At 33.5% G+C, this 18,802-nt stretch overlaps 1 protein-coding gene across 2 annotated transcripts; it reads right to left on the reverse strand.

Annotated features, from left to right (window-relative positions):
- Positions 1-798: 798 nt before the first annotated feature.
- LOC132703481 (sodium/potassium/calcium exchanger 4-like) lies at positions 799-5,510 on the reverse strand. 2 transcript variants are annotated; one of them, XM_060672771.1, is made up of 7 exons: positions 5,265-5,510; positions 3,450-3,519; positions 3,171-3,387; positions 2,943-3,113; positions 2,369-2,885; positions 2,209-2,310; positions 799-1,534 (listed from the first exon to the last, which is right to left on the reverse strand). In XM_060672771.1, the coding sequence occupies exons 1-7, from the start codon at positions 5,329-5,331 to the stop codon at positions 1,218-1,220; spliced, it is 1,461 nt and encodes a 486-aa protein (XP_060528754.1). In that variant the 5' UTR covers positions 5,332-5,510; the 3' UTR covers positions 799-1,217. The 2 variants fall into 2 exon arrangements, with proteins under 2 accessions (XP_060528754.1, XP_060528762.1); XM_060672779.1 differs by having other exon boundaries at positions 1,341-1,534; positions 2,189-2,310.
- Between the last annotated feature and the right edge of the window lie 13,292 nt (positions 5,511-18,802).

Here is an 18,802-nt window from a genome sequence, read left to right on the forward strand (position 1 = left end):
TATTCCTGAAAATTTTCTTAAATATCGACAGTACAAGACTTCTTTAAATGTGTTCCAAAGAATGACTTAGTACAACTTGGCCATACTGTAGAATAGAAAAGAATATCTGGATATGGTTTTCTTTATTAAAATTACTAATATCGTAGTTATTTCACCTTAAATTCTGAGCATCATAAACTGTTATGTTTCAGCAAGTGATCTTACACACTCTTATCCAACGATTTTAAGAGCGGCCATAATATGGTGTATAGTAGTTATTTCGCCAAGGTATGCAGAAGCCCTTTTAAGTCTAAACGGAAGTCTGCCAGGTGCCAATCAATTGTGATGTTCAATTGCTTTTTCATTATAACCACTTTAATCGGTAAACAAAATAGAACAATTTCATTAATTTAACCTTAAGTAGGAAGAGTGCCGACTTTAATTTGCATATTTTGTATAATTTCTGGAGGTGTAACATAAATAATTATGAATTTTTGTGCTGTATTCAAAATGTTCAAGTTATTTTTGCCCTTTCTATTGGTATGCGAACTCTACCTCCCTCTGTCCCTAAAATTATTATTTTTAAAACAGCATCAGTCAAATTTGAAATGCATTTTATAAGCGCGTTAGAGGCTCATAAAATATAGTTTTCTCTGTTTCCAAAAAAATTTTTTTTTATAAATGAACATTTTGCGAATTTGCATTAAATGGTAGTGGACAGCCTGTAATGAGATATATGACAGTATAACTACAAACCAGAATGAGAATTTTAGGCATAGCTTAAATTCTTAGACTTTTTACATTAAGGGCTGAATATCCTGGGAGAGGACTCTTCTATAATATAGAACCCTAATAACAGGAGAACATGAAAAGAGAACAATAAACATTTGTGTCACTTAATTTTTTATTTAAAATATAAATTTATACTTTGGTTAGTCTTTGATCTCATTTAATCATTTTTGGGATTCATTCTTAATTTTAATTTTGAATTTTTTTTTATCCGATATGTTATCATTAGAACAATCTTAGAACGAACCCAGATCTAATCCCAGTAACGATTATGTACAGCAAAGACAGGTTTGGTCCCACCACCGAACCCTGCGGGATGCCAAAAGAACTGACTTTCTCTAATTATTGTAAAGAATATACTATATAAACATGTACCACAAATACTTCTTAAATTTGTATAAAGAATCACATTTGCGTTACAATCAGGAGTTTCCAATTTCAAATCTTTTTTATGAACACACTTTCGGGAAGAGAACCACTTCACTGACGCATGCCGCCACAACGCAAATTACGTAAGTTATCAATAGTACAATTCCTATAGTCCTAGAGAGCCGAAATTTGTTGATAAACATCGCGACATACAAGAAGAACGCAGCGAATATCAGGGCCATTACCGTGTAAGCTATTGTACTGGAATCTATATATATGTAGGAATGTTCATTGGTGCCCATCAGGATCGTCTTGAAGAACCAAGGCAGTCCAAGAGAAAAGAGCACATTCATGGAATTGGCACCAAGGGAGTTGGATATACCCATCTTGCCTTCACCTGCAAAAAAACTACATCATTTACTCTTGTATCATGGGTTATAAAATGATAAAATGAGATGGATGACGGATTCAAGAACACAAAACTTCATTCTTGAATTCTAAAAATGACTCTAATTATAGTAAACATTTAATAGAAACAGGACATTCCTTCAATAACGATGTTAAAATATTACATAGTCAAGGCAAAAGCAAAAAACTTAACTTATTAGAAACAATAGAAATTAATAAACTGAAATATACAAGTTTGCTACTAAACGATCAAACCGACTTAAATAATTCTCCCCTCTTAAACCCTTAGATAAAAATTCTAGCTACTGTATGGATAGTCTATAATCAACCCTGTGATAGTTAGTTTAGAGATTCTTTCTGAAGAAGGTATAGTGTACCGAAACAACTGTCAAAGCAGTAAACATGTGTGTGGTAATCTTAAAGCAAGTGTTTGTTTTTATTAAATTCCTTATAAAATATTCAAATTTCCGTATATTTCCATTTACATATGCCCTGCATGTCATTTTATTTTCGAAAAACATGCGATAAATTAATCCAAATTATCATAAATATAATAAAACATACAAAAAAAAACAAATACGGAGTCTGCAAAGTGTTAGCCCAGAGGAAGACATATAATCTGCTGTTGTTAATGAATACGTACAATAAAACAATTAGTGCTACCTTTTCTGGAAAGAAGAGCAAGAGATACTGATTCTGGCAGTGATCCCCCAGCTGCTAACACCGTCAACCCTTGAACTGCGGGTGGAATACCCAGAGTTGTACCTTAAAATGTAATGACTTTGAAGAATAAACTGTTACGGATATAACAAAGTGCGCTCACCAATGATGGTAATCATCCACGTAACTACATAAGAAATGAACGCAAACCAAATTACACATATCACAAATGTGATCGGAAAAAGTTTGGGATGTTCCTCAGGATCGGGTGTTGTGTAAAGAAGAATAACCCTGATTGGCCAACAGTAGAAGAAGATAAATTTGGTCCAAATCCCTCCTTGAGGAATTTTAAAGATATCATTCTCCGTCTCTTCAGACGACTCCACTGTCTCTTTATTGTGGTGTTTTATCTCTAATTCGTCTTTTTCGACCTGGTAACTGTTGCCAGGGTTGCCGGAAACATCATTTTTACTTTGGAATTTTGCTGCAAGTTTTTTAACAAATCGGGATATTCTGGGGTTTTGGAACATGATTACAAAATAAACGAGGAAAGCCACGAATAAAGCTATCCCTTCGTACCAATATATGTATCCATCCCATATTATTCCTGCTAATAATGATACTGTTATCATGTAAACGAAAACATCTCTGGTGATTGGCCACCAATCCAACTGAATTTTCTGAAACGAAAAGAAAGTAGAATCATCAAACGCCCTAGTATTATAATATTTACTTACTGAAATAGCTGCTAAGGATCCTATCGCTGCCGCTCCTAGTGAATTGAACATAGAAGAACCTACTATGGTACCAATACCAAGTTCGGAATTCGTTACAAAGGTAGCTATAATATTGGTAAATAACTCTGGGCATGATGTTGCTATGGACATGAAGGTGGCTGCAGCCACATCCTAGAAACAAGTGTAATGAGTACTGATTTTTAATTATAAGGTTCATAATATGTTTACCGGGGAGAGATGTAACACTTCACATAGGTGTTCGATAGCGGGTAAAAAATATTTATCGCATATTATAGTCAGCAGCGTAAAAAAGTACATAATAATCAATACACATATTATGATGCCACCATTCTTTTGCTGCTGTGGTGTGAGAAAGGATGGAAAATTGTCTTCCTCGTTTACACAAGTGAAGTTCGAATTGTTTGTTGTATTGAAAGCGTAGTCTCTGTAGAATATGCAAAAAAGTTGTTAGTTTCCTTTTTAATGGTAGACCAATTTAGTGCTAACCTTGGTGTAGTTTCGGGCTCCAAGTTTTCTTCCTTTGCATATATTTCGTTATGCTGTCCCTGAACTATACCTGGAATATTTCTTAGCTGACTTACTGGGTCGAGGAAGTTAAAATTAGTTTTAGGAAAGAACATTTTAAAAACATTTGTATCGCTATTGTAACTACTTGTATACCTCGGTGTATATTATACAGTTCATAGTATTCTCGACGATTTTTTAAATTATAATCCCTAATTGTTAATGTTTGTTTTTAGTGCCCCACATACATTGTAGAAATAGGATGATTTAAGATTCAGTGGAAGAATGGGAGTTGCTTGTATATTTCCAATTATAATTATTTAAATTATTTTTCTACTCCCTTTTGTAAAATACCTAATCATACACCGATCTAGCGTGCGGAAAGTGATATTTTACCACGAGAGTTTCTTGTCCTACGGATCCGAGCCACTTCGGAATTTGCTGGATTTTACGGCACAAGTTTGGGAGGAATCCGATGTTTTCTTCTTTCAATTAAAATTAACATGACGAATAGCGTTATTAATATTGACTTTATAATATAATTTTTTTTATTAAAGATCAGTAACAGAGCTACTTATTATTATTATATTATTAGCTATTATTATTATTATTGTTATTAGTTATGGGAGAATCACCGGAGTTGTTAAAAAAAGTTGAAGGAGAATAAACATATCATTGCTCACTGTATAGATGTTTATTAATTTAGTGCCGATACTTAAGAGTGTGTATCTCTCGAAGAAGGAAAGTGAGTATCGCAAACGTAACAAAACAACTTTTTATCGTATTTTTCCCATTTTATGAAAATTCAAGCACATTTAAAAAAAAAGACGAGTGACGCCCGTAATCGGTTTGATCTGAATATTTTTGAAGAAAGTCAATGACACACCATTGCTTTTCCCAAAACTTTAAATTTTTCATTTTGACATTGAAAGTTTGGATAAAAAATGTCGATATTAACTTTTCTCATTAAAATTACCCAAGAATTTACGTCGGTACCATTTCATAAACACCCTATATTGACTATCAATTGGTAATACATGCGATATTATACAATTTTTATAACGAAACTTAATTAAAATTTTCTTTCTGCACTAAAACTTTCCTTTTTAAATGTTTAATATTCCGTTAAGAAGGTCACAAAAAGCTATTTACAACGTTGCTAATGTATTCCATGAAAATTTGACATTACTTTGCGAAATTTCTATCTAATTCATTACCATTATTATCATTATCAACTAATGTCATATTTTCTTAATGAAAGATTGATTCGACATATTCATAATTACAGTAAAAAGAATTTTTAAAATTTAAATATTATCGCTAAACACTGTTATATCGACATCGAATCAAATTATTGATATACAATATAAAAGTATTGTTATAAATACAAAAAAAAAACGTTAACGTGGAAATAGCAGAGAAAATTATGAAAAATAACGCTTTACCAATAAGTACGTAAGTAATTTGCCATACCAACAAATTTAAAATTTTGTTTATTAGAAAATTTATTCCGCGATATGCCAAATGGAAATTACGCCACGTGGTTTTTAACGCTTGCACGTGTGTCATTTCTAAGTCTAAATCGAGTGCATTTCCATAAGCATATAAAAAATGTCATTGAACCGGTTCCGTTCTGACGGGACGGTTTTTATCCTGTCAAGGAGATATGTGTTAACAGACGACAATACGCTGTTGGCGATCGGCGCGCCCACATCAAAATAAGGGAATTTTATTTTTGACCGATTCTTTTAAACTCTCAGAGTGTGTAGAAAAAATAGGGCATCAACGGCAACTTACCCGGTACGTGAACGGCCGATGACACCATGCAAAACCAAGCTACCATTAAGAATGTCCAGGGTTTCATTTTCACCGCAAGACTGGACTGAATAACCTTTCGTCGCGAATTTTCAACTAATCGATAAAGGAACAAACGGCTGAAGGTTGTTCATGTATTTTTCGTCTATTTAATTGCGTTACATGCAAATCTCTATAAGTAACTTGTACATTATGATAATCAAGCCATGTGGACTCTAACATTTATGCGTATCTAACGAGCTGTTATCTTTCCTACGTGTAGATATCTTCGTATTTGTCGCGAGACACGTCATATATTTTACCGTTTGATTGTTAAGTTCTTTGGCGATTCACATTGTGAATATTTACGAAACTCGAAAATAAAGCGTTATTTTTGCTAACCCCTATTTGTTTAATCGGTTTGATATTTTTGCAAATAATAATTTTGAATGGCACAAGGTATCTTTCAAACATTTTCTATGTTTTTTCTTTATAATGGTAGAAGTTACTGAATTCCTACAATATACTGCTTAAGAAATCAAAAAATATGAAAGATCTCTGAAATAATCAAATTTAGAAAAAGTTTTTGTTTTTTCATTGCCTTTCCTGCTATTAAATTGTTTGAAATCTATCCTAAATTTCTTTTGTATTAATAAAATATTTGTTATTAGAATTATAAATGTAAAAAAAATATGAAGAAAATCAATTTAATTAATTTCAATTTACAAAAGGTGGAGTTTTCTATGAACTGTGCTTACGGCTGACTAAAGAACGCTGTTTACTAAGAAGGACTGTTGTTTTATAGTAGAATGGTTTTGATATAATTACTCATTTTTGTAATTTATTGGGATTTGTTTGCATATACTTTAATATAATACATTAATATTCCGACATAGTTACTCAACTAGTTTTAGTTTAGAAGTTTTGGTTAGTTTTTAAATAAAAAAATAAATACTTCGTCAAGTGTTTTTAAAACATGCGCTCACCCTCGCCTGCAAACTTCTCTTACAAAAAAAAAACACTAACTTCAATATTTAAAAAAAAACATTTTTTTTACAATCTGTTAAAATACTTTTTGCCCGATTTTGAAGTAATTTGAGAACATTAAAAGTCAACGTAAAATTCTAAAATCTCCAGTGCCTGTCCCTCAGGTATTTTAACGAATAGGATTGTCAAACATATGTGCGCTAACTTTGTTGCAATTTCTGTTATTTATTTTAAATAGGCCAATAGAAAATACCTTTGACCCTAAAGTTAGTTTCGCATCTTACCTCGTTTTCGAGCGAAAACATGAAAAATAACGAAAAGTGACATACATAAACTTATTTTTTAAAAATTAACACGAAACATTTTACACAAACTGTTTCTTTTTATACTATTATCAACGTACGAAAAATATGCATTTTAAAGTCTCGCATCTAACTTTCAACATATTTTTAGTCGCTAGAACATATTGAATAAATCTTTGATTTTTATGGTCAGCTTGTTGCTCTATTTCCTAGCAGTTATGATGACATTTCTAAATGCACAAACCAATGCCTGTTTAAAACCAGTTGAAGCAGTTCCTTACTTTCTTGATGAGCACGTATGTGGAACTTTTCGATATTTATTCGGTGTGCCATGGGTAATTTGTAAAGCCTCTGATGGGAAAACTTTACATATTTACAGCTACAAATGCTGCAATTCAATCTAAACAGCACAAATATTAACACTATATTATTAAATTTGATATCTGAACTGTTGTTTGTGAATATGTATTGTTTTTTGTGTTACAAATTAGTTTTGTTTAGCTTCTTTTCGACTTTTAGTTAACTCTATTCTTGATTTGAGATTCAAAATTAAATTAAATTAAATTGTTGTCGAAAGCAAGTTCATGAGCATTAAGAATAATTATTGGTTTCCACTTTCACTCGCTTCACAACTTTTCTTATTTACACTGTATAACAGCTCGTACCGACACCGAAAGCAACCAAAAATATTATTTGCTTGATTTATATCGTTTAATCCAACATAATCAAATGTTGCATTCACGCAAGTATTTTGGTGGATGTTTCGAAAGCACTTATATTTGTTTTACTAAACCGCACCGCACTTTTAATCTAAATACGTGCCGAGTCGGTACTAGTTTTCTTCGCCTTCTAATTATCTGGCGGATTCCCGCACAAACTATGCGTATTCAATTTTTCATTGTGGAGCAGCAGTTAATAAGACATCTGTTTGTGGTCTTAAATTAAGGTTACGTAATTTTAAGTGCTGGAATTTATGTGGCGCTTATCGGGTATTGCTAATTAGTTGGAAAGAAAAGAATTGCATCCAAAAGCGACGAGAACCTTTATGACACTTTGGAAAGAAATGCTCTATTTAGTATATTAGAATTTTAAATTTCATTGTATAGTTTCCCACAGTCCAAATCTACAAGTACAGTTCGCTGGCAAAAAAATATACCCCTCCAATGTCATGTGTTATTGATGTAAAATTTTTTTTTCAGCAATCTTTAGCAAAACTGCTTAAAATTGAACAACTCAAAACAGTCAAAAGTGAGAAACAGTATCATTATAAGCGGATAATATATAATATAATCATCATAAGTATATCGCATAGGACGTAAAATTGTTGTGTTAGTGATATACCCAGAAGAGAAGACGAAGCCCCTAACTAAGTGAAAATAACACTTTGTTAATTTCGTGTTATATTGTAAAAGCGCTCTTAATTATTCCGGCCTCTGTATCGGCTAGTGCAAATAAAATGTTATTTTGCTTTCTGTCTTAATAAATATTATTAAAAATACTTTCCCAAATTCGGAACATTAGCTTCCTGATGTGAGTTAGTAACCAGTTCAGAACATCGCTGTAACTCTAAGAATGTTTAGTGTTTAAATTTCTACTGGATAGTAATTATTGCTATGAAGTCCAGTGTTACAAAAAAAGCCACTTTATTACGAAATTAATTCAAGACAAATTGGTATGGCTGGTTATTTTTAATATAACGCACTTAAGTAAAATGACGAACTAGTTTAGTAAATTGATTTACTAGTGTATACAAGATTGAATTAAAAAAATCATTTCAATATTTTTTTTAAGCCCAGATCAATGTACACATGGCAATTTATCAACCTTTTCTGTGGCAGGTTTTATTCTTATACGGGACCCTAGACCTATATGGGACCCTCGACCTCTTCTTCCTGAAGCACACTTTCATGCACGCGCCGAGTAGACAGTTGCAACTGGTTAATTTAATGTTGTGATTTAGCCGATTTAACAGCTATACATAAATTAGTATCTTATTTATTAAAAAATTAGTCCATTCAAGGAACAATTTTCAACTATTTTAAACGAAATCCAAGATTTCAAACACTGCCCCACTTTCCAGGAAGATAAAATATATTATCTTTGCTTGCCAAACCAATGTAGCTGTTTTTGTGTAACTCTAACTCTATCCTTTCCAAGGGACCTTAAGTATGCCTGATATTATGGAACACCTTTATAAAATTTAATCTACAGGTAGATCGTGATAGAAAACACTTACTATCTACTATCTCAATACATTTCGTCCCAGAAACTATGCAATTCTCGTTCGTTTATTATTTATTTAACCTAAATCCAATTTCGTATTGTACATTTAAATTTATGCAACAATGATGTAATAGGTTTCAGCCGCGGTCGGAAAGGAAAAAATTTGTTTCTAAAAAATGTGTTATGGATATTGTTTAATTAACATTTTGAAGTCTCTCAATGTACCAACATTTGTCAATATTATGTAGTTTCCGTTATGGACCTTTAAAAATGCTTGTAAATTTATGATAAGCCGATTTTCTCTAACAATAAAAAAAACAGATAATCTCATTGAGAGGAACTTACCAGTTTAAAGGTAAGTAAGTAAGCTCAAAAATTCTGTCATATCTTTTAGGTGTTGCACAAATAGGATATTATGCAACAATATATAATCCTAGAAGAAGGAAGTAAGAATAAGGAGGTCATTATTGTGTATCGTGGCGCATTGCATTTACCAGGAATATTTATTTTTTATATGAAAATGATGTAACATTTCAGAGTTTAATCCCTGAACTCTGTTTTAAATATTGTTTCTATTACTTCTCGTTTCTCATTTATGATTCACTGCCATTCCGTAGCAGATTAAACAGTAAAAAATGTAACGACAGATGAAAAAAATGTCTCCTGCGACACGTGTTCAAAGGAACATTAGCAACCGAAATCACATTTTCTGATTAAACGTGCGAACTGTGAACTTCACGAATTCGGTCGACCCATTTTTCAATGTTCCGCCTGACGGACAGAAGTTCATAAGAAATTTACAATTTTCATTATCAACGGCCATTTGGGAAGTGCAATTTTGAAAACTAGCGGCCCGTTAATAATGAAAAATAATGGTGCATCAGTCTCGAGCGACTACATCGTTAAAATTGATGGGAGTTACAGTTAAATGTTGTGCAACGCGAGGGACGTGAAAGACAAAGAGACGGCAGTTTTGCGGAATGCGGCGTTCGTTATTTTGCTTATCAATTGCATGGTTTAACACAAATGTGGAATTTGATAACCTCCAGGTTTATTTTGATATTGACGATTCCGATCTATCCACATTGATATTGTACGGTTTTTAATCAAAACTAATGAATTTGTTCCGGTTTGCAGGAAAACGTTTTTCGCTACACCTCCAGCGCAATGTGCTTTAACAGGACCTGGAAATTCGGAAATTACTCCATTTCGGTCCTCGCTTGAAGAAAATCGCGTTTAGAGAATTAAAGCTCAACTAAACCGAGAGATTGACACTAAATCGGACAATCTTCTGGTGTCACGTTACAAGTGTTACAAATAGATTTTTTGAGGATGTTTTCTACTCTCTACCCTAAAACATTCAATTATGCATTGATCAGGCGTACGCAAAATGTCACTTTAATACGCCAGCTTTATTAAAAACAGTTTGGGAAACATCCGAAGTTTGGGTTTTGATGGTCACGTCTCACTTTTCCCAACGAATGTGCTGTTTTGCAAAACTGTACCCAAATCTAATTGCCGTATAGTATAGTACGTATAGTACGCAACATGTCTCTAAACTTTAGGCACTCTTTTATTAAACACCCCCTCCGCTATTGTGTATTTAACTCGCGACCAAAGTGTTGTTTATGAAAACTTGTTGCATAATGTACTACCTAATTGAATTAATTTATCTTTCTTCTTTGGACTGGCTAAGTAATTAGTGTTTGTTTGTTGTATTGTGAAGTTATATTTTTTATCGGCAACGATTTGCCAGAATGCATATAATAGGTCGCATGAGGATGTGCTGTTGGTTGTCATCTTGGCATTTGAAAGAAGTTGTTTATAAAACGCATCGTTATACAAAAGAAGAACTAATACGTTGCATAAACAAAGGATTTCAAATAATTACCTACCTATTTATTACCTCACCTATTACCTATTCCCTATTTAGTACATCAAATAAAATGTCACTTTTAGCAACAAGTAAATAAATTGTATTATATTTTCAATAATATCAGTTACATTTTCCATACATGCAGGGTGATACTAATTTTAAGCGCAATTTTTTGTGATTCCCTCAATTAAAGAAAAATGTGTATACCATTGGGCAATCATAAACTATGTGTTTTATTTGTTGGACAATTTGTGGACTATAAAATGGCAAAAATAGGCTTCAGTAAACTTAACTGAAACTGACATAAAAGTTTAATTTAAAATATCAATCTTTTTAAAAAGTTCGCGGCAATAATATTTGCGAAGTACACCACTGAACTTAATAAATAATTTTAATATACTTTGTGTTACGGGAATTACTTATTAACTACATATAACATTGCTCAATTTTCAACAACGTCGGCGTTAGAATGTTTTATGTTTGGAAAACTAGCCATTTTAGGATACATGTTTACATAAACTTTTCCCCTTAAAATTGGTTAGGAAATACATTTACTAATTTTTTCTACTCCCGTTTGGAAAATGCCTAATTACACGCGGATCTAGCGTGCGGGAAGCGTTACTTTACCACGTCAGTTTCGTTTCCCACGGATCGGAGCCACTTCGAGGATTTTCGGGATTTTACCGCACGGGTGTCGGAAATATTTCCCACGCCTCGAACTTTGACGTTTGTCAATTTTCAGTGTTGTTTTGCGAAAATGTACCCAAAAACTAACGGTCGTAGAAAAAGTGTAGTATCCAACACGTTCGGTAAACTTTTTAAGTCAGTCGCTTATAAAACACTCGCTCCGCTCGTGTCAAATAAACTCGTGAGTCAAATGCCGTTTACCGCACTTATTGCATAATGTACTATTACCACATCCGATGAAGTAAATGTATAATTTTTGATATACAGGGTGGTAAGCCATAAACTGCATTTTTTCAACCAGGTAACACTATAAAAATAATTTTTTGTTAGTTAGTTGGTTTGCCTTTGTAATTGCTAAAATTCTTTGCGATTTTGAATAATTGTACCTATTTTTAGTTTTGATTTTAGGATCTTCATTTTCCGAATTATCCATTTTAATTTTAACCAGTCAAACCAGATTGAAGCCAAGCCTGCTGTTTCACAGATGCCATCATGTGCTTTCAACTATGTCCTTTATTGATAATATTTATTGCTATTTTCAGTGAAGTCGATCTATCCTCTGAGCGAATTTCACTAGTTTTTTGCAGCCGCAGCCTAAGATTGAATAAATAAATCCCCAAATCTTTTAAGCAAAGCAAAAGCCCAGCAAAAAGTGTAACAACTTTGATCAATATTTAAACAATCTTAGGATCATAAGCGCAGTTACTTTCGGCAGGAAAAAATCTTAAAAGCGTTCCGGATTTGTATTTGAATATCAAATAAAAACCCCCTTATTAGTCTGGCTCAGTCAATTCATCAGCAAGAAGAACGGTTTCTCACGAATATCGACCCTCTGTTTTTTTCTGTAATAAACTTTTAACGTTCGTGTCTTGAAACAGGTTCGGTCAGTTCGCGGCGGTGCAAAAAAGAAGTGTGCTCTCCTCGTCATCCCCTAGAAGATGACCGTGAGATCAAGTTACTTTGTATAAGGTTGGGAGGGTTAAATTGATAATCGGTTAAATCAACATACGTTTTTGTGGCAAATTCCGTTACGTATATTCGAGATGTAACGGTCGTTATAGTTTAAATAGTTAAATAGTAATAGTTTAAATAGTTTGAATAGTTTGCGGAGGTTATTTGAATGGAAAATTGCAACCAACCAACAATGCAATAAACAGAAAAATGACAAATTCTGGTTCATTTAAATTGCTTTTTCGCATCCTGTCGAATTCTCAAACGTGGTAAGCATTTTTTTTTTATTACTCTGTTCATCTTATTTAAAATAATTTCGTCAGTGGTTGATAATCACGAGCGGCATACACGCACGAAAACAGGTTCCATTCTCCTATGGGACCCTAACGATTTTGACCCCAACCTGTTACACTTAGTCGACCACACTCTCTGACACGCTTCAAAGTTTTTCGCCTCGTGGCATGAACTGGTTTGCTTAACCAGTAGATATATTTTTGCAAATTAGATAAATAGAGTAAAATAGTACAGTAGGAAACAGCAACAATGTAAAGGTTGTTCGTGCAAATTTTTCGAGAATATTTATTACAACAAGAATGATGGTTTACAATTACTGCGAATAATTAATTTATGCAGATGGATTGTTGCTGAATGAATGATTATAGACTGAATTCGAGCTTGGACACTATCTCTTTAATAAGTAGAAAACTGCTCCGAAAAAACAACATAAGAAAACATGATAAATAAAGAAATATCAGCTATAGTGATTTTATACAAACTATGTTTTGTAAAATATGAATTAAATACAATAGGAATCAGATGGACTCAAGTGAAACGATTTGTTCTTTGAAGAAGAACTGGAGAAAAGTTGCGCATCATATTATCAAAGAAGAAAAGATGTTGAATCTTGACAACATGCTTGCTGGACAGTAAATCCTTTAATAATGATATCAAGAGGGTTACTCGAATGAGGGATAATATGTGATGATCACATTTATTTATGAATCTCTAGTAAATGTTGTGTATGTTATTGTAAATTAAGCATTATGTAGAGCATTATTTTAACACTCACCTACATTATTGTATATTGTACTTTATTAATTTAGAGTTTTCCGGCATAGAGCCTATGAATTTTGCATTTTTTCATATAACCAATAATAAAGTCTGTATGTATTTAACATGTTTCTGGCATTATTTTTTTTTAATCTCTTAACTCGGCATACATAAGATAAGAAAACATTTGGTATGACTGCGAGTTTTTCTGCTCCCGTATGCAAAATAACCAATTACACACCGATCTAGTTTGCGGGAAGCGTCACTTTACCATTTGGGAGCAATCGGATGTTTGCGGAGATATTTTCCACGCTTTGAATTTTGACGTTTGTCAATTCTGACGGTCATGTCAGTGAATGTATTTGTGTTGTTTTGCGAAAATTTACCTAAAAACTAACGGTCGTAGAAAAAGTATAGTACACTTTCGCTAAACTTTTTAAGTCACTCGTTTATTAAACACTCGCTCCGCACGTGTCAAATAACTTGTGAGTCAAATGCCGTTTACCGCACTTGTTGCATAATATACTATTCATTATGTCAATAACTCAAATTTTTCTATACGTAATAAAATCCAGAGTTTATTGACTATTTTACAATATCGTTGTTTGTAGCAAGTCATACAGGAAAATAAATTAAATTAAATTAAATTGTAAATAAAAGCACAGCACATAGTATACAAACATATATAAGAAAATTTATGTAGACATGTATATTGTTCCGTCCAATCGTAATTGTTTTTGTGTTATTTTTCCTCTTTAATTTTTATAATTCGCGAATTTTTATATCGATCAAATTGAAATTGGTTTTCATTTAATTAATTGCTACGGTTATTTTCTCCGCGTATTTTGGTGACAATCTCACTGGGTATATGGCCAGAAAAAACTCGTATGTGACTCCGGTGTCGTACTCCGCTGTAATCGGGACTAGTACGACTCAGGTAGAGACCCACGTGAGAGCATTTTCCGCGTGTCAAAATTAAAATCTCGAGTACCGTCAAGTATTGCGAAATTGTGCCAGTCGACAGCCAGAGCTGCATCAAGTTAGGCCAAGAAGAAAAGAGATTGTCATTGTTTCGTCTCCTTACATCAATATATTATTATTTGAATCGCCGCGTCATTTCTAGCTTCAATTTTAAAAAAAATTACAGTCCATTGCTCTTTCTCGTCCATATATAACATCACATAACTTAACAGAAAAGAGAATAAAGAATTGATTCACAAAGCCTCGCAACCAGTCATGATCGATGCTTTCTTCAAAAAATTCACTTCCGCTATTATACTTACTTACTTAAAACAAACTTTTAATTTGAACTTTACTTTTAAAAATGAAAGTTTTGTTTCAATTTTTGTATCTCGGAAGGAGGAGATTATTTGATCATGCTTGTGTCATACTTATGAGAATCCGAACCCCCCGGCAAACTGTCATTATTTTAGTCCATCTCAACAAAACCTTGTGATTTCACCAATCTACAGTATCATCCAGGCTAACGCCCAGAATCTTGCATCCCTTACCACACGTGAACGATAATTAATTAACGTCAATAATTAAATCTTCGTTTTTGCTTAGTTAAGTTGTAGATTATTTGCTGAAAACATGAGCTTTAGATAAAGTGTCTTTTTTAATTTGACTCAGGGTAGTGATGTTCCTACTTGAATTAATAAACGTTGTGTCGTCAGCAGATAGCAGCAAATTGGAAACCAGAAAAGAAAAGAAAACTTGGCAAATATGTTACAACAGTAACTGAAAAATTCTGAAGATATATAGTATAATATATGCGCTCCGCACATGCCAAACCAAATTGATTAAAGCGTTATTTAGTTTAATGTCGGTAATGTGACCTTCAGAATTGACCATGCACACTTGATCCGTGTATAATTGGGTCATTTATAGTGGGAATACAAAAACTATGCGTCTTGGTTTTCTTGGCGAATCAGTAATGTGTTTTTGGCTAAAAATGTCGTTAACGCAATGAACAGAACAGAAAGAAAATAGCTAAACATATTAAACTTTATTAGCTGCTAAATATTTTGAATAAAGGCGGTATTTGAATTTGCTTAACTGTACTCTTTAGAAAGGAATTTTTATTAGATGACTTAATCGTAGTAGGCATAACATTGACAAGCGTGAATATTAGCACCTAGAAGGCGACATTCCAGTCAGTGTATTCGGGCAGACGATGGGCAATTGTGTCCCGTTATTAATCACGTCGATTCGCAGGCACTCTTGGATGTCAAAAGCAGGACGGACTCGAGGGTCGCCGCTGCCGCTGCTGAACTGCTTCGAGGGCTTCATCTAGCTAATTGCCGCCAAAACTGCGTTTTTCATATCGATATGTAACCTAAATAATATTAAGTTGTACACCCATGATGCTTTGTTTAATGATAGTTAACACATCTGGGGACCAATAGTACCATAAGTTTGGCAACTATATCCTATAACAGACTGTTATTTTAACAAGCAGAGTGCACACGTGTATGCCTTCTGCCTTCTTTTGTTGTTATTAAACATTAAATACTAATATTAAAAAAAAGGCAACGGTCATTGTGTTTTGTGCAAATGATAATTGCATACATGGCGTACCAGTTTTTTCCCAAACCTGCCTGATGCCAATAATGAAAATAAAAATATACTTTACTTTTCCTAACATAATAGGTCGCATATCCTCTTACAGGAGTCCTGCTAGGGCATAGATATTTATGCAGTATATTCCAAGTGTTTCCAAGTCAGACTGTTCTGAGTGTCCTCTTGTGTTGAGGCAATGAGAAGGCTGACCCACGAATTACAAGACAATGCTCTCTGCATTAGGAGAGTTTACAGACACTAAAACAGTCAACAGTTGTTTTATATGATAGTAATGACCAAATTCTTTTTCTCTTGAAGTGATTTACATCAACTATTGAAGAAATATTTATTGTCTACAGCGATACGTGCTTAGGGGTCTGGCGGTTTAATACATACTATTTGTTACAAGGGTTCGACGTTGTCCCATCTTCAATTAAAGCATAAAATTGCAGCGATAGGCTCTAATATTCCGCCCGCCTTGACAGGTATCAATTATACCTTCAAATAAACAATAGTTCCAGAAAAACTACTACCAACCTTCATAAGACTGTTGAAGTTAGTTTTCCACTTGAGACGTCCTTGCAACTCGAAAATATACTCTTCGAAACGTACCTTCGTTTCCTAGTGAATTAGAAATACATTGGGATGACAAATTAAAAAAACTGTACAAATCGCTCAATTGAGGGTTGGCTCCTACGAACGTAATACCATTGTCTGAGTAAATGTGGTTAGGCTTGCCTCTTCTAGAAACAAATCGCCTTAGAATTGCCAAAAAATGTGTCAGTTGTTAGATCTGTTTATAAATCAAGATGCATGGCTTTGGTTGCCATGCAAATAAATAAACAAATCCATTGCAACATTTGTGAACTCTTGAAACGCACCTTTGGTAAATTGCCCATAATATATTCTTAGCTAATTGCAAGTGACAGCAACAGTTACGAGTGATTTTTCTAGCAATAGAAGTACCCGAAATTGGCCAAAATCTTTCTCTTATTGCGTAATTGCGGGAACCTCTATGATTCAGGACTAAAAATTCTGCACGATTAGGAACGCTGGTAGGGATACTGACAAGACAGTGCCATCTAAGAAGCTATATGATGGATAGACGAAGCAGATGTAGCCTATGTTAACCAGAAGAAGAAGTCATGTTTTAATCAATTTATTGAGTCCGAGAAACGATCCAAATTCCCTATGAAAAAAGGGCCAAGCGCTTTTAGGAGAAAGCGATCATAATGGATTGAAAGGTCTGCCTAATAAAGATAGGATTGTATGATCATAAACACAGCTATTGAAAACAATATATATGTTGGCCCTGGTTACCAAGGACAGGGACGCACTTCAGATAGAAATAAAATATTGAAACATAGATCCTCTCACTTCAAAATGATGACTAATATTGCAAATAATTCTGTTAAAATCTAATTATAATATTTCTGTGTTTTTATATTTTTTAGTTACGCTGCAAAATGGAGAGCCTGCATTGATTATTTTAAAAGGTCTCTTTTAGCCCAATTCTAAAGATTTGTGATTGTAAGGTTTGCTTTAGAATTTGTCAGGAATCGAGATATATTTGAATTAAATATTCCATCATTTTCTGGATTATCAGATGTAAGATGAGAAGGTAAAGTAATAGGTTCGAAAAATTTTTCATTTTAATGCTTTACTTGTAACATATCGTAGCTGAAAATGTAAAAAATAACACACCATACACGATCCTTCGCCAAACACTCCTTCAAAAAGAAAAAGATTCAACAAATGATGGATTATGCACATCATTATTCCATCGCATTTAGTAAATAACTTAAATCATCAAATAATATTTAATCTAAGAAGAAGGGTTAAATCAGCCATGACATTTTATACCGTGTAAACAAGGACCTAAGTGGAGCAACCCGAGATCTAGTTAGTTTTATTGTGTATATTTGTTTGACTTCGGAAAAGGTTTTTATTTTTTTTAATTTTTATTAATTGCCGTTTGCATAGATGCTCACACAAATGATCATCTAGTTTAATTAACGTAAACTGAAAGCGGGAAAGGGAAAGTATTTTCTATTTCCAATTTAGAACTTTAGTTTTGTAATTGTCTTTAACGAGTAGAAGCAACTGGACACAGGGTCGGCCGGTGCCTATGCTCTGCAGCGCTGTAGAGCTCCCAAAAAATTTACAGAAAAAAAATCATAATTAAATATTCTAACTAAAATATTTTCTTTTATCAACGATAAAATCCATAATATTTCGCATTCGCACTGTCATAATGATAAAAAACTGCGATGGAAACGCCGCCCAACGCGTAGCTAAAATCGGCCAGTGGAATAACCAACCGATTGTAGGGGCGCTGCGCTGGCGATGTCGTCGAGTTGTTCTTTAGCTGGGCCACACGAACGTGTGTGTAGCGCTCATTCGAATGTCAGCACAGCACGCCTCGACCCTTATGATGGTCTAAACCAAAGTCGTGATTTTATTTAGAGTTCGCTGCAGTTAACCCAGCTCAACAAACAGTAATAAGAGAGTGCGTGTTTTTGTATATTTCCGTACAATTTATATTCACTGTGAACTATGGAGGTCGTCTTTAATTTAATTAAACTGAAGAGATTTTTGGAATATTCATAAGAAGAAAAGTTAGAATATACACTAAATATAGACCGAGATATTACCATTGAAAAAGCTGGTGTAAGGGGAGTAAAAAGTTATACACAGGAATGAATCGATTTGTGGATCTAACAAAAAAAATGCTCTTCATTATTTTCTCTTTTAGTGGCGATAAAGCTTGAACGGAAATAGGGATTACCGATCCAGAGCATTTATTCATAACTGTGCGGAATTTTGCGTTATTAGGGTCAACCAATATTATGGCTGAATTATATTGTGCTTATTTGGTAAATACACAGAAACATAATTGAAAT

The sequence above is a fragment of the Cylas formicarius genome, unplaced genomic scaffold (assembly GCF_029955315.1).
Source record: "Cylas formicarius isolate icCylForm1 unplaced genomic scaffold, icCylForm1.1 PGA_scaffold_10__41_contigs__length_53128322, whole genome shotgun sequence".
In the NCBI taxonomy this organism is placed as follows: domain Eukaryota; kingdom Metazoa; phylum Arthropoda; class Insecta; order Coleoptera; family Brentidae; genus Cylas; species Cylas formicarius.